The 16,923-nt window shown below is 36.2% G+C and overlaps 1 protein-coding gene across 1 annotated transcript; it reads right to left on the bottom strand.

The window, feature by feature from the left end:
- Positions 1 to 2,964: 2,964 nt before the first annotated feature.
- On the bottom strand, positions 2,965 to 5,699 carry LOC127878271 (uncharacterized). Its single transcript, XM_052424790.1, has 3 exons — positions 5,340 to 5,699; positions 4,785 to 5,030; positions 2,965 to 3,132 (listed from the first exon to the last, which is right to left on the bottom strand). The coding sequence occupies exons 1-3, from the start codon at positions 5,697 to 5,699 to the stop codon at positions 2,965 to 2,967; spliced, it is 774 nt and encodes a 257-aa protein (XP_052280750.1).
- Positions 5,700 to 16,923: the final 11,224 nt, after the last annotated feature.

The raw sequence follows: 16,923 nt of genomic DNA, 5'->3' as shown, positions 1-16,923 counted from the left end.
TGGGCTTAATGCATGTGCGTAAAGTGTTATCCCAGATAAGCCTGTGCAGTCCAGACAGGCTTATCAGGGACGACACTTTCCGCTTTTATGGTATTTTTAGTTTCAAGGAAGTCCTTCCTCACCGAAAATCAAGTTTAAGTGGAAAGTGTGGTCCCTGATTAGCCTGTGCGGACTGCACAGGCTTATCTGGGATGACACTTTACACACATGCATTTAGCCCAGTTTTCTGATAACGCAGCTTCTATTATTATCCCAGTTGTGAGGGTTCATAACCTTGAAATCTCGTGTGTGATTGTTTGGGGAATCCAAAATTCAAACGTGAACCCACTGACTCTTGCATATTTTGGAGATCATTATGGGTGCAATTTTCAGCGCCTAATCAGCCTAGTGTGACGAGAACCTGTTTGGGCGTTCATGCCTGTACCCATATTTGATTCATATCAAAATCTCACATGATCTGGCTTATTGACAATCTGCATGCTGCAATACAATTGGACTTGCACGTTTGAGATACACATGTTTCTACTTTCTGGCATTCTTACATTAAACAATGGGTATTGTAGCATTGGGTTCAGCTGGTTTTGGTAATAGACTACTTGCTGACCGGTGCCGGTATGAGAAGGGGAAAAGTCTAGGCGGAAAGTGTCGTCCATGCGGTCTGCACAGGCTAATTTTGGACGACAATTATCGCACATGCATGAAGCCCCGTTTTTCAGATCGAGGCTCAACTCTTCTATTCAAATACGTCTAAATTACCTCATAAATGACCTAAGATCGTTGCTCAAATCGCATATGTACACACTTATAACCTCTATGATCTGTTATGTTTCCAATGCGTGGTTTTGATACGAGTCGGCACTCTTAAGTATGCTTTTGTAATGAGCTAATATTTATGTACAAATCTTTTACACTGTATATTATCTTCTATTATTCAGTGTCAAAAATAAAAAATAAAAATAAGTAAATGTGCAAACTGATATTCGGTGACTTAAAATAAGTCTTAAATGGTCATTATTTAGCGCATGTACAGAAAAAAGGAATACATTACTATATATCAAACTACATCTCGCTCACGAAGCTCCCATCATATTAACAAATTGCTTCAGCTGTGGGTACTGACTGACCATGGAGCATTTAGGGACGTCTGCAGTGGTGCTTTCAAGAAAGATGTGCTTTGATTGGAATGTCACCAATAGCTATGTATTCAAAGGGACTCAATTCGGTCACTATGTTGTCAGTTAAGATTGTGACACGAGTGCCCTTTCGGCAATTTTACAGTTTGTAATTGCGAGCTTTAAGAAGACTTAATTACTACAGTTTGAACACTTTGCTAATAAGCTTAATAACTGTTTAACCCATCTTTATTGCGACTATAAGCTTTATTTAGCCGCGTCATGCGTGAATGGGTCGTTTGCAATATGCACTCAGCAGCATGTTAAAGATCTGCGCTATCCGCTTTAAAATCACGAAAGCGATAAGCGAACAGGGCAGCTCATGGGTCCGGTTTAATGAAAAATTATAAAACCCGACTGTAGTCGGATGATTGTGTGTGGTCGACCGACGCCCGTCGGCTGCCAACTGACCACTCGTCGCGTTCAAGGAGCAAGTTGCCGCGACTATGGTCGCACGACGGTGTGGTCAGTCCACTGCGGTCTCGGTAGTCGCTATTTTTAGGAAAATTACTGCTTCCGTCATCAACATCCGATGGCGAAAATACACGTGAAAAATGGAAGGCGAAGACAGCAACGATTCGATTCAGTGCCATTCGTGGTCCAAAAAGAGATAGATATCCTTTTAGAGCTTGTTATCGAGAACAAGAAACTGCTGGAGGGAAAGCACGGGCCATTGGTAACCGAGGCAAACAAGCGGGAAAAAGTGGCAGGAGATTGTGGCAGCCATAAAAAACGCGTGTGGGGTGATGTTGAGGACAGCAGACACATGTACAAACAAGAGATGTGTTTGTCAGAAACACAATGCCCCCCCTACTGCGCCACTTTGAAGCCATATTTTTGAGCTTTGACCTTGAAGGATGACCTTGACCTTTCACCACTCAAAATGTGCTGCTCGGTGAGATACACATGCATGCCATATATCAAGTTGCTATCTTCAATATTGCAAAAGTTATGGGCAATGTTAACGTTTTCGGACGGACGGACAGACTGACGGACTGACGGACAATTCAACTGCTATATGCCACCCGACGGGGGCATAACAAGATACGGGACATAAAGAGGAATGCACTAGACTGACCACTCGTCGAGTTCAAGGTACCAGCTGGAGACTCCCATACAGTCTGCGACGATGCCAAGACCGTCTGGGCACCTGCAGGTAACTCACAGACAGTCTGCGACGGTGCCAGACAGTCTCCGAGACCGGCGGGCACCTACAGGAGACTCCCAGACAGTTTGCGAAGGTGCCAATACCGTCTGGACACCTGAAGAAGATTCCCAGACAGTCTGCGACGGTGCCACAACCGTAAGAACACATGCAGGAGAATCCCAGACTGTCTGCAATGGTGACAGACAGTCTCCCAGAACGGCGGGCACATGCAAGAGACTCCCATACATTCTGCGACGTACCAAGACCGTCTGGGCAACTTCAAGAGACTCCCAGACAGTCTGTAACAGTGCCAAACGGTCTCTCACTCCGTCGAAGACTGTTTTGGAATCTCCTGCAGGTGCACATACGTTCTTGGCACCGTCGGAGACTGTCTGGGAGTCTCCTACAGTTGCCCGCCGGTCTGAGAGATTGTTTGGCACCGTCGCAGACTGTCTGGGTGTCTCCTTTAGGTGCCCCGACGGTCTAGCAGACAGTCTTGCACTTTTTGGGAGTCTTTTGTAGGTGCCCAAACGGTCTTGTCACCGTCTTGGTCTGTCTGGAAGTGTCCTACAGGTGCGCCGCCGGTATTGGATATTGGCACCGTCGCACACTGTCTGGGAGTCTCCTGCAGGTGTCTCGCCGGTCCTAAAGACTCTCTGGCACCGTCTCAGACTGTCTGGGAGTCTCATTTAGGTGTCCCGACGGTCTGGCAGACTGTCTTGCACTTTTTGGGTGTCTTCTGTTGAAGTGCTTGGCACCGTTACAGACTGTCTTGGAGTCTCCTGCAGGTGTCCAGCTGGTCTGGGAGACCTTCTGAAACCGTCGCAGACTATCTGGGATTGTCCTACAGGTGCCCAGACGATCTTGGTACCGTCGCAGATTGTCTGGGAGTCTCCTTTCACGGGTTTTGGGTTCCGACAAATCGTCAAGCGACGAGCAGTCGTGGTGTGAGGGGTGGACTGCGGTCGCTCGACAATATGTCGAACAACGTGCGGTCGACTGACGATTTTCGCTCTCCATTAAACCCGGTTATCGTCGCACGAAGATTATTCGCTGGTACAACCATAGTCGCCCGACAATGGTCGCTCTCATTAAACCGACCCCTGACCAGGCTGCGGGAAAGCTAGTCACTATGGCGTAAGACCCATTTTCGATTATTATTGCTTGTTATACCGGAGCTGGATTCAGCGTTATGATAATTCTATAGTCTAACTGCCGATGTATGCGCTCGGCGTTCATTATATAATTTCTGTGTACACTACGTAACAATTAAAAGATTAAAATCTTAATATGATTATCGCGCTGTTCATAATATGCATGAATATTGATGATATTCCTCGGCTACCAATTACGTAAAGGTCTATCGGTGCGGTACATCTTGCCAGAAAATCATATAAATATACATATGAGTCGTGTTCTGAGAAAACTTGGCATAATGCATTTGCGTTCAGTGTCGTCCCCGATTAGCCTATGAAGTCCGCACAGGCTAATCAGGGACGACACTTTCCGCTTTTATGACATTTTTCATATAAATGAAGTCTCTTCTTAGCAAAAATTCAATTTGGGCTGACCGTACAGGCTAGTCTGGGACGACACTTTACGCACATGCATTATGCCCAGTTTTCTCAGAACGCGTCTCATATCATCAATTAAGTCGCAAAACTCTTGTCGTACAACTCTTGGAATGGTGTAATAAAATCGTGATTATAGTTTGGTTGTTTTTTCTTATAACTTTAAAAAATAAATCACTTGTCGGTAATTTGTATCAAATGCCCATTTCTCATAGACCTATAAATAAACTGAGATGTTCTCATACCATGCTAATGTAATGTACGGTTGCAATATATATCATTGAAGAGCATGTTAACTGCATAAGAAGAGAATAGTTGTAATGTACTGTTAGTAATGTCCATATTTACTCATACATGCATGGAAATAACATCAACAAAGTTTCATAATTTATGTTTTACTGTTAACATATAAACACATTTATTATGTACATAATAATCTCTACATATACCATTTCGCCGGAAATAAAGCATATCGCTTTCAATTGACTGAGTAATTGATACTTCATATTAAAATCATGTTCACAACATTTCATAACATTATTTACTTATAGTTGTTCCGGAAAAAAATCGACGCGCTCATTCAATTAGCTAGAGCGTTGTTGTTGTAATGACCAATATGATATGTTACCCTTATTCCTCTGTCCATATAGTAATTTGTAGACTGATTTGGGAAACGTATTACTATGATATTGTCAATATAGTACTGACTACACGTATCATAACACTACTACAAACTTAAACGATCACGACAGTCGATAATTTATTAACAAAATCCGCCTAAACATAGTGCGTCGTGCATTCCGGATATGAACACTTTCACCTCACATAATTTACTCGCGTCGTTTCCTCGTAGTTGAGACTCACGCGGCGTCGTGAGCAAAGGGAGCGCAGTACCTTCTTCATGTCCGTCCGAAACCCCGTGCCAATAGCGCAGTAGAGCAGAAAGTTTAAGGCACTGTTGGCGTAGAGCAGGACGCTCACCACGACCTGAAGGAGTCCCTCGTGGTTTGTGCCCGTCTGAGAGTGATACACTTCTTTTGACGTCACTGGTAGCAGACACACTAGGAGTATGATGCTCAGAGCGATCGCGCGCATCGTGAACGAGTTTGCCGCACGTGTCCGCTCGGAAACGTGCCTGTTCTTTTTGGAAAACGCTTTTCGGCTTTTGAAAATTTTATAAAGAATCATCACGTTTCCTATGACAACGATCACAAACGGCAAACCGAATAAGAGGACAAAATCTATCCACATCCACACCGGTACATAGTAGAGGAAAAATGTGGTGTTATAATTGACATCACACGCCAGTTTGGTTCCGTTGAGCATTCCTGTTTCATTCGTTGGTCGAATATCCGTCAATATGAGAAACGGACTGTACACAAATGCTAAAATTAAACCCACTGATATAATCGCTATGCGCATCTTTACCTTTGTGCACAAGTACCTCACTCTCACGGGGAACCAAATGCTCACAAATCTCTCCAAAGTGACCAACACAATTATCCACGAGCTCATGGTGGGCCCAAAGTAAGAGGCCCAAGCGAACAGCTTACACAGCACCACGTGCGGAAGCCGCAGCTTGAAGTTGAACACCTCGTCCGCCCACATTTCCAGCGCCGGAATGGCCAGCACGATGGTGTCCGTGACGGCGAGGCACGTGAGCAACACCGCCGTCGACTTGTTTCTGTTGCTGCCGCGGCTCCAGGTGAGCATGCTGAGACAGTTCCCGACGAGTCCAAGCAAGATGACAGGCGTGAGAACGATCAGACTTAAATACCAACGGGCCGTCTTGTCTCCCACCTCAGGCATTGCAAGTGTTTTAGTAATCCAACTTATACAAAGAGTAATCCGACTTATACTAAGAGTAATCCAACTTATACACAGAGTATTCCACCTTATACACAGAGTATTCCAACTTATACACAGAGTAAACTTATTCACAGACGTAAGTTAAGGTTTTCTGAATTCGTACCGTCATGACCTTGATAACATTGTCTTCCATCCAATTAACTAATGTTTAGTTTTTGTCTTAATGAGGCATGCTCGTGCATTCTGTTTCTAAGTTAAGCTTATTTCGTATTCAGATATGTACAAATGTACCAAGTGCATATAGTGTTCATATATAAACTAATATATGTACAATTGTTTCTTACACATTTTCGAGTCGTAGAATCAAATCTTAAACTTTTCTTTTCCGGTATACGAACTTTTCTTTTGTATACTTTTGTTAGTCTTAACAGGGGTTCACGGTGACATACTAAATCAGCACAGTTTCAAACCGATGGAATGCAATCGCTGTAAGTCCTGTCAACCTTCATGGTAAATGGACCGTTCTGCCATATCCGGTAATTGTGTTTTCTCTACCGTATGCAAATAAATGATTTCCACATAAAGCACTTTTTTCATGAACGGGTTTTACCCATTGATTTAAATGGAACGTCTTGGTACACAAAACTGCAATGTGCTTTTTAACGTTAATTACTTTAGATGAGAAATTTTATGACGTTGATATATTTTTAGAGAGAGCCGAAAAAAGTGATCAACTACAGTTCAATAAAATTGTTTTGAAACTACAGTTCAATAAAATTGTTTTGTTTCATTAGATATATATTTACAATCATATATTGACCGAAAACTTAAATAAATGAATCCAAATCCTCACTATTAACACCACTGACTCCAGCTATTGTTACTGTGTTCCGCGCACGCATTCCTCGGTGGTTGGCACAGATGCGCGCTTTGCTATTTCCGTCCTGTGCGATATCGGCCGCATCAATTGTGAGGACCGTAGGTACCCTTATTACACCGCGATACAAGCTCTTGCATGTACAAGAAGTCGTGTAGCGTGTCACCGCTCATTACCAATGGCGCATCATCCTTCCTCTGATATCAAGCGATTCTAGCGATAAAATAAAGAAAGACATTTACTGCGTTGATTGCTGTTACGCAAAGAGTGCAGTATCGGAGCACTTGCAAGCCAGCGATGAAATCTGGTGTGTGTGTTTTTATCACTATTTATCACAATTTAGTTTAATTCCCTGTCCGATTTGCCGTTTTCCCACTACAGCGGTGTAATCATCTCGAGGTTATGAATGATCTGTATGGCAAAATAGTTGTAGCATGCGTGATTAATAAACTTTCACAATGAAGAAACGCTTATTGTATTAGACCCTACACGAAACGTAGTCTGAAATAACAGGGCTTTTTATATTTCAGAGATGTTTTATGTCTAACGTTGTTATTATCGTCCTTATTGCGACGCTATTTTATATGAATGTCCTGTATTTATCAAATGAATAAGCCCCTTTTGTTTGATTTAATTAAGATTAATACAGACATCATTTGACTAACTTTTGAAGCGTGCTGACTAAATTAAATGGTATGTGGTGACAGGTATATATTATCCACATGTCGCTTACAGAATTGAGCTTGTTGACCTGTATTAGGATTAAAGCAGTGAAATAATGTTTAAAGTTAACCTTTATAAACGTTTAGAGATACAGAACAAACTTTGGCTCCGTTCTTTTTTAATAGAAAAAAAATTCTTACGCTGTTACGTTGTTGCTGACGGATCGGCAATCGACATTATGATGCCAACGTGTACATATACGTTTGAATTCATAGGTCTCCGGTCATGCAAAACGGTCATGCAAAACAAAACAACAAAAATGCATATAACTTCATATACAGTACTAAAAATACACAATGTACTTCGCAAAAGAAATAAAATTTAAAACAGTAGATGCGAGAAATTTTCATAGAAAATATAGAACGTCTACATGTTTGGAAATGTTGATGGCGTCAGTTTTCGCATGTTATGCAGTTAAGGTGTAAACATGCGTTAATTGGGTACTGGCAGGCTAATACAACTACGATGTGTGTATTACCTGGCACTTACAATTGATGTCTGTTATCTGCTATTTCATCTATTAATTCATTTGTTCGCTTAATGTTATTTTGATATAGCTTTTACTTCAATGGTGTGTTTATCAATTGTTTATAATGTGTTTATGATACTTGCGGCGTTAAAGATCTGGTATTGACCTATTATTTATTTAAGGTACACACAAGTCCACGTACGACGCGAGTTAAACGTGTGTGTTCAGATTCATCCAACTTCTTAATGTGTTACAGATTTTTTTATATAAGTAAATGTGATTAAACTTAAACACGTCTGATACATCATATATATTTCTGTTCAGGTTCCGGCTCATTCTCGAATAACTCATCATAGATACTAAGTCTGTTCAGAGCGAGACAGGGTCGTACATCCGTTCAGGTCGCAGAATGTAATACACTCGTTAACCATGTATAATAGAAGCTCATACATGTCTGTTCCAGTAACACAAATATCTTTTCTGTACCATATTTGTTTGTTAATTCAGCAAGCATATAAATAAGTAAGCCATATGCATTGAATTTCGGTTACGTATATTAGTACGTTGTTTATTGTTATTATATGATATGCAATCTTTTAAACGTAAGTATGACTATGGCTACTTTTCTGTGTTATAGTAATATTCATTAGAAATTTTTTGTTTAATATTTTCTTAAATTAGCGCTGAAAGTAATGTTATACGTGGCATGTTTGTATGTCCCAACGGAGTTGAAAGCTTCACCGTCCGTTAGTCAGTACGTCCCAAAGATCGTGTTTTGAACCTATTTAACTGATGGGTGGATTCGATAAGACTTTCAAAGCTTGAAACCTTACGATCGTAAAGCAAAGAAATCGGTCAACGATAATTCTTGGAGGAATAATGGTTTTGACGGCTTTTCCACGATAGAATATGTAGTCGCAAGAAGCTAGATGTTTTCAACTCCTCTTTAATTACTGGATGGATTTAGTTCAAACTTTAACTGCTCAATGACAGTGATGTAAACATAATCGTAAAAGACAGTCTTGAACAAAGATCGCAAAAAAGGAATGTCAGGTACGTCGAGATTTGGCATAATCACGGCACTGTTTTTCCATTCTAGAATGTATAGCCCACTGAATATCGTGTGTTCAATTCCTGTTTAATAACTGGGTGGATCTGGCTCCAAACATATTTAAGTCATTAGAAGAAATCACAGGTGGTTAGCGTATGGTTATGATATTAATGAGTAAAAACTTCATTTCGAAAAAAAATCAAATAATAACGAAAAATCAACTACTCTGAAAAAAAATTACTATGAAATATATATATATATATATATATATATATATATATATATATATATATATATATATATATATAAATATATGATAGTGGACTCTTTTTTTTTTAAAGAAGTTGATTTTTTGTTATAATTTGATTATTTTTAATCAAAATGATTTTTTACTAATTAATATCATATCCACACGCTAACCAACAGTGGAATGAATATGAGTTTTGGCTGCGGCGAATTTAGGCAGTATGGTAGCCATTTGTCTGTTTTGCCTCTTTAGAAAATACCGGTATAGTCGCCTTAAGATGGTCTTTTCAACTCCTCTTTAAATAACTGCATGTTTATCTACCAAAGTTTCACAGTTCAATCATCTTGATGTTTACATGATAGTAAAAAGGGGAATTTTGGGTGGGATAAATTTTGCACAATTATGACCCTTTGTCTATTTTTTCCAATATATAATATGAAGATATAGTCCCAAAATGTCGTGCTTTCACTCTTCTTTAACTACTATGCGAATTTCGCTCACACTTTCTCATTGTGAAAAAGGCTGAATAATTAACCTTTGTTTTTAAGCCCACTGTAAAATATAACGTTGAGTTGCTTGTGTCCAAACATGTGTTTTAGGGGCGTCAGTGACACAATCCAAGTTATTATATTTAACGCACAGTTTGAACTGACAACGACACCATAATTCCAGTAAATTTTCACCACATTCGTACAGTCTTACGCAGCAACGTTACTGTTTATTTTTAGTTTGCATTACGATAGGAATTCAGTCTTATAATAACCTGTCTTAGAAGTAAGGTTTCCATTTATTAATAGTTTATTACGTTAGTAATTCAGTCTTATTATTATAAACTATTCAAAATTATGATATGTATAGACGAAATAGTATTTCCTGGTTCACTCATTATTATTGCTTCTGTTCAAGTCCTTCCAAAAACTCACATTGACATGTGTCTTAGATAGTTACTCCCCAGCATCCGAAAACTATTCTGTTAATCTTTATCTGTGCGCCTTGTACATGTATAAACTTTATTATTTACACATTTCTCTATGCAATATTTGTTCTATCCAACTCAAGGTTTCTTATCAATGTAATTTTCCAGATTCACTGGAAAAAATGCCATCCTTTAAAAATCTACATTATTTAATACCGTTATTATAATTTTTTATTCAACAAAACATGAGTTTAAATGAAACAATGGAAGAAATAACAAACCCGCGTGTAACAATTGTTTACACGTATTCAAGTTACCACGATTACTTATGTTCAAGGTCTGCAACCCATTATTCGGTGTTATTACTACCGCTCGAAACAATACTAATAAACACTCCCGGATGCTGTCAAAATGACAAACAATAAACTATGTAAAACGTCTTCATTTTAATATCAAATTATTTTACATCCCGTTTTTTTTATCGGTTCGCAAACATTTACATTCTGCTAAATTTGTTAAGCGCTTGACTATCATTAGTTAAGTCCACGGGACTCAAACCACTTCAAAGAAAGGCATTCCAAACGTTTTATACACTCTTCAATAAATAAACTGCTTAATGGTAAACCATAAACAAGATCTGTTATTCTTTTGAGTTATGTAGAAAGGGTATAATATAATTATTATTTGCTTATTTATTCGTAAATAATGGTTCAGTTAGTCAGTTTACGGCGAAAACAAACATGTTGAAAACCGTCCAAAATGCACTTCTTTCGCTTGACATAATACCGTGCGAAAACCTCTTTTTAGCACTATGTTTAGAACTATTAAATACTTTTGTGTTTATAACTACATCCGTGTTTGGCACCATATAATCTATACAGCACGCATAATTAAACATCGTTATTACAGTCAACAATTATGCTAGCTCGTTACATGATCCTAATATCCAGCTATGGAATATGATGAAAGAGGTATTCAATTACTAAATATTTTAATTAATCGAGCTGCACGGCTATGCGTTTCAATAAACGCGGCGAAAATACTATATCGACACAGTTCTGTAAGAAAATAATAAGAATTTTAACACGTTTATTGGCACGCATAACTTTCAAGCTCGAGTAAGTAAAATACAATCAAAATGAACTCCTGTTATATTAACAGGAGGGTAATTGAATTACCCTTAGGACGTCCTTGATTTACACCTGGCTACCAAAGGCCTAACTCTAAAACCTAAGACAGAAGCACACTTAAGGTAAATTTCAAAGAATAGAACAACTGGTGAAATGGTCTTGGTTAATGCAAAACTATAGAATTGGGGGTTTTAAGCGGTTCAAGTGCGCCAGAATCTTGAATATGAACCAGAGTAACGTACACACCATTTAAGTGTAAACAAAACTTAAATGCAGACCGCAGTAAAAACTGATTTTCATGTTGCCTATCATGCTAAATGTTCAGGCTGGAGAAAGAGTAGTTTGATATTCATTACGTGAAAGGGATAAGTATATGGAGTTTTGAAAACTTTAATAACTGATTGGTCTAAACCTAGTGAACAAGAGGGATGGCATAAACTGTTCCCTTTTTTAACTATTAGGAGCACGACGTGCTCATGGTGAAATTTTGTCGCCATTTGTCAGCCGTGCGCACAGGTGGTTAGCGTGTGGCTATGATATTAATTAGTGAAAACATCATTTTGAATGATAAATAATCATATTATAACGTACAATCAACTTTTCTGAAAAAATCACTATTAAAAATTTATATAACAAGGTGGTATCCAACTCAAAATAACCCGAAAACGGGATGCATCGCTTTGAACAGCCATACCTTCATCGATACCTTGTTATATATATATATATTTGATACTAAACTATGTTGTTTTTTTTTCAGAAAATTTGATTGTTCGTTATAATATGATTATTTATCAATCAAAATGATAATTTCACGAATCAATATCAAAGCCACACGCTAACCACATGTGGTCGTGCGTATCCACTCGTGATTTGTCCGTCATCAACATTTACTTTGTTAATACTCTAGAAGATACCTTTATTGTATACTAAATTGTCCAATCTTCGTGAAACTTTGTCAGGACATTTTTTCCCGATGATATGTTGGACAAGTTTGAAACTGGGTGTCCGGAGAAGTCAAACATTGTTAACAACATAGGAGCAACATTTATACAAAACTTGGTAGAACATTTGTTTTAATGATAGTTCGGCTTAGATCTAAAATGTTTACGTTTCGTAGAAAAACATGACCTCCTAGGGCGCGGAGGTCTTCTCTAAAAAACATGTTTACAATCTAATTGAAAAGTTGATGTTGGTTCACAATCATATCCTCTAATCAAACTAATTTATACCTGTCATTGCATTTTTGCAGCACACTAGTATTGATTTGTGCTATCTTAAATGGTCTTAGGGTGATTGCGTAACAGGCTTACAGCTGAAACTTCCTAGTAATATGCCCAAAATAACTTGGGACTCACATAAAAGACCTTTTATTTAAAAGATAGATAACAGCTAATGTTTTAGGCATACAGTTTTTATGAGGTCAAATGCAGTCATTCATAAACTGTGTGTGCGAAAATTATCTAAGAGTTTGTTTTAACAGGTTGTATTGTGTTATTTTTTCAATTGGAAATATAATTGCAGTATGAGCCAGTAAAAATATTCGGATTGTTTTAAACACTTTATCCAAGATGTGAACAATTGGGAAATCATAATTATAATAAAAAACATCTTTTTAGAAGCACAAAACATTTTGATAATAAAACAGTTATGTTTGCATTTGTTTTTGCAAGCATTACAAACAGTTTGCCAGTTGTTTTGGCATGATAATTCCTCATAGTTCTTGTGTTTATTTACAACTATATTTGTACATACGTGCACATATTTGCAGGTATGAGAAAAATCGAGTGTCAGATGTTCGGTTCATTTAAAGAAGATCCATGTTGAATTTTTATAGATAGATATCCTCATACTCATTACCTTCTTTAGAACCAACTTTCATTTATTATAACAATTTAACATATTGTATTTAATTATTAAAAAAAAAGTATTTATAAACTAACAATCTATTCAAAAATACAGTTGTTTTCCGTATCTAAAGCTGTTATTTCAAAAACAAATTGTTTCTTGTCGTACCGTATAACATCCAAAGATGTTGAGATGTTTATTTCGCTATATCAAACTGGAAAACAAAGGGTGGAAAAGGTATTTCCATTTTCTTTCTGTTTATGCTCCTTATTAATTTACTGTTATCATACTACTAAAGCTATCAAAAGTATAGCTTTGTCGCAATCGGTAACCGACGTCTTTTTCAAACAAGACCAACACACACATACACACACAACTTCTTATGACAAAAATATTTACATATCTGTCGAAACTTTTTTTTCACGAAACAGCGTTTAAACCCTTAACAGTAATACTACCCAGATGAGCGATCATAGCCACCATGGCCCTCTGGTTTTAAATTGTGCGTCAAATAAAGTTTTCTTCAACTGACATATCATCTTTTTTCACAGAAAAAGAAATTTGATGATAATGATCAATAATGTTAATTAAATGGTGAATCAATTTCTAATATGTTAATGCGACAAATTATTTACAGTTATTTTTGTTTAAAAGCGTAGTTCAGTTGTAAGCATTTATAAAGTGCAAGAAGAAAATAGCGTGTTGTATTTTTTGTGCCCCATGTTCAATTTTTGGCTTAAACTGGTATTCAGTGCAATTGAACATTGGTAAATTATTGTTTTCACACTTAAGATCTTCATAAACAAAGGTACGAAACATCAAAGTAAGACTTCGACTGATCTCATGTAACGTAATGGCCATCTGGCGTTAGTTCAGCGAAACATATATATGCGAACGCCCTTTTGATCCAAATAATCATCATTATATTGCTTCCCACTCAAGAACTGAAAACAAGTGAAACACTCAATAAAGCCCCGAACATAGTTTCAGCTTAAACACACAGAGTGATAAAAGAATAATACATATAATATTTATATAATACGTTTTTTATTAATACTAAGAGATAATTGGTAATACTTAAGGCCGATATACGCTCTTATGTTTCTGTTAACGCCGTTCGGGAAATTTAATCATAACGTTGGCGCGAAATATGTATATATATACGCATCCGACGTCATACGTTGGCGCGAAATATATATATACGCATCCTACGTCATTTATCCATTGTTATTCTACGTAAATGCCTGTTAAGTTTAAATTGTTTTAAGAGTGTGGCATTTTGTGTATGGAAGAATGAATATCGGTAAATATAATTTGTTGGTACTTATATTGTATATGTATTTCTGTATGTATTATCATTATTATTACATACGCGCAATCGTTTGAATTATTTATTTTAATACTATGTTAATAATTTGGTATGTTTGACTGTATATATTATAAATGTATTGTATTTATTTTTAGAGAATCGTCAGCAAATAAAAATAATGACGCATATCTCGTGCCTTCGTATTGAAATGGCCAACTCTTAACACATATAATATTTATATAATACGTTTTTTATTAATACTAAGAGATAATTGGTAATGCTCGCTAAAACTTATGCATTTATTAATGGAATGCACGGATTAAATGAAAATTCTAAAGGTTTAATAAAAAGCTACAGTCTGTATTTAACTTAAAAATAAACTGAACTTATTTCAGAGATATCTATTAGCGCGACTTTGTAAGTTTTCAGGCCAAACATACTTTTGTATTCAGTGAAAATTACATAGCTGCATTGCATATTTAAAAAAAAATATTGCAAATAAAAACATCATTTGAAAATGTTATATACAAGCTATAGCCGGAAATGAAATTTGTTATTGTATATGAAATAGTTCGGAAGATATTCATCTTACTTTGACATAACCTTCATAAATAAATCTTATTTTAGTGTAATTGTAATGATTACATTCAAATCATTGTCCTGAATTTACCTGTGTTACTTCAAATTAAATAATTCCGGTAACCCCTATATCGCCTTACCTGATTTAGTTCTTTAAATTTTCCCAATAAATTCTTACTTTAAAGATTTAAATAAATCTCGAGACAAAACGTAATGATTTCACTTTCAGCGTACTGAGTTCACATTCACTAATTTATCAATTTTTTAAAAAGATAATTATAAAAAAAAAATCCGTGAAAGAGACGCGGGCGCATTCTAATCAAATTAAGAAGGACCATGGTCTTTTGTAAACATATATGAGAGGGGCACTATTCCATTCTCTCGTTTACAAGTAAAGCACTACCAATAACAAAAATTCACATTGGTCTCAACAATAATCTATCGTAACTGAAGAAGATTATTTAAGGACTAGACATGAATATTGTGTTTATTGAGCTGTAAAACACCGAAGCAGTAAGTACATTAGCAAAATTGAGTGATTTGCATTTATGTTAACAACTGAGTGATAAGCAATACTGAAAACAACGCAGGGGTCAAATCATTTATATCAAAATAGCAAACCGGCATCAATATAACTTAAAATGTAATACCTTTTTTATTTTACTTTACAAGTTGATAACAATTGGTTTGTCAATGCCTGAAAGTTTTGAAACAATAAGTTTTACGGATACACTGTGTTAAAATCAAACTGGCATACACAAAAACATTTCAGTTAAGTTATCATATACCTTTTACAGGTCGTATGCACACTGCAACTTGTTATGAAACATAAAAAGCTATAACAATATTAACTTTACCTCGTATTTTGTTCATAAGATTAAAGACATAGAATCTTGTAATTATAAAAGTTAAATGTATAGATCATGATCATTCACTTCTAGAAAGCAACTTTAAAAGATTATCTTGTAATTATAAAAGTTAAATGTATAGATCATGATCATTCACTTCTAGAAAGCAACTTTAAAAGAGCTAGACTGCAGAGTCCTAGGCGGAAGTAAGACTTTCTATATATATATATATATATATATAATAAAAGTAAAAACACGTGTCTGGGATTTTAAATATATATTGATTTAGCCAACGCGTTTCGCATAGCTCATCAGGGCATAATACAATATATTACAACGTCAAAATGTCATGGAGATAACGTCATATCAATTATGACGTCATAACGTCAATAAATATTAAATGAAATTTAATTTGGGTTTAAATACATGTATAAAATGTTGTTCTTTTGCTAACCTAGCTGAAATATTGTTTGAAAATAGCTTATAAAATGGAAATATTTTAAATTTTGGTTCATTATGTGAACATTCATCTAAATGTTTACTTAAAGGCATCTGTCTTGTTGAGGGGTCTCGCATTTGTTGTTCATGGACAGATCGCCTATTTCTAAGTTTATCGCCAGTTTGACCTATATAATATTGTTTGCATCCATTGCATAATAATACATAAATCACATTTTGTATATCACATGACATATTAGTTTTTATTTTGAACATTTTGCCATTAAAATCAAAAGAATTCCCTTCAATAATATAACCACACAGGGCGCATCTAGAGTCATTACATTTGGATACTCTTGGTTCTTGAGATGAAAAGTAAGATTTGGTTAACAGACGTTTTAAATTAGGTGGCTGTCGCTTACATTTTATTATCTTCTGATTTGAAATTATTTTATTCATAACCGGGTCTGTTTGTAAAATGTCAATGTTGTTTCTTAATACGCCAAACAGTTCTTTATTTTTTGGATTTTGTGTTGAAATAAATGGAATTATATTACTCTTGTCTTTTTGTGTTGATTTTGAAAGTAATTCATGTTTAGGGATGGAAAGTGCTTTTTTAATACCTGTATTTATAATAGATTGTGGATATTTTCTTTGAATAAGTGAATGCTTAAGTTTATTTAAACGTTTTAGTTTAAGTTTATCATTCGAAACTATGGTGCAGATCCGTTTCGCTAAAGTGAAAGGAATATTTATCTTTGTGTGTTTATTATGACACGAGGTAAAATTAAG

Source organism: Dreissena polymorpha, chromosome 4 (genome assembly GCF_020536995.1).
Source record: "Dreissena polymorpha isolate Duluth1 chromosome 4, UMN_Dpol_1.0, whole genome shotgun sequence".
NCBI classification, from domain to species: Eukaryota; Metazoa; Mollusca; class Bivalvia; order Myida; family Dreissenidae; genus Dreissena; species Dreissena polymorpha.
The sequence above is the reverse complement of the archived record's forward strand: the minus strand, read 5'-3'. Positions and strand labels throughout refer to the sequence as shown.

Excerpts from the sequence above, each read along its gene's own strand:
- LOC127878271 (XM_052424790.1), bottom strand. The coding sequence starts at position 5,699 with ATGCCTGAGGTGGGAGACAAGACGGCCCGTTGGTATTTAAGTCTGATC. Across the intron at positions 5,031-5,339 it reads GCATTTGGTTCCCCGTGAGA|AACAGGCACGTTTCCGAGCG; the intron begins GTGAGGTACTTG and ends TTTTCCAAAAAG. Across the intron at positions 3,133-4,784 it reads TTCGGACGGACATGAAGAAG|AAGGTCTCCCAGACCAGCTG; the intron begins GTACTGCGCTCC and ends CGACGGTTTCAG.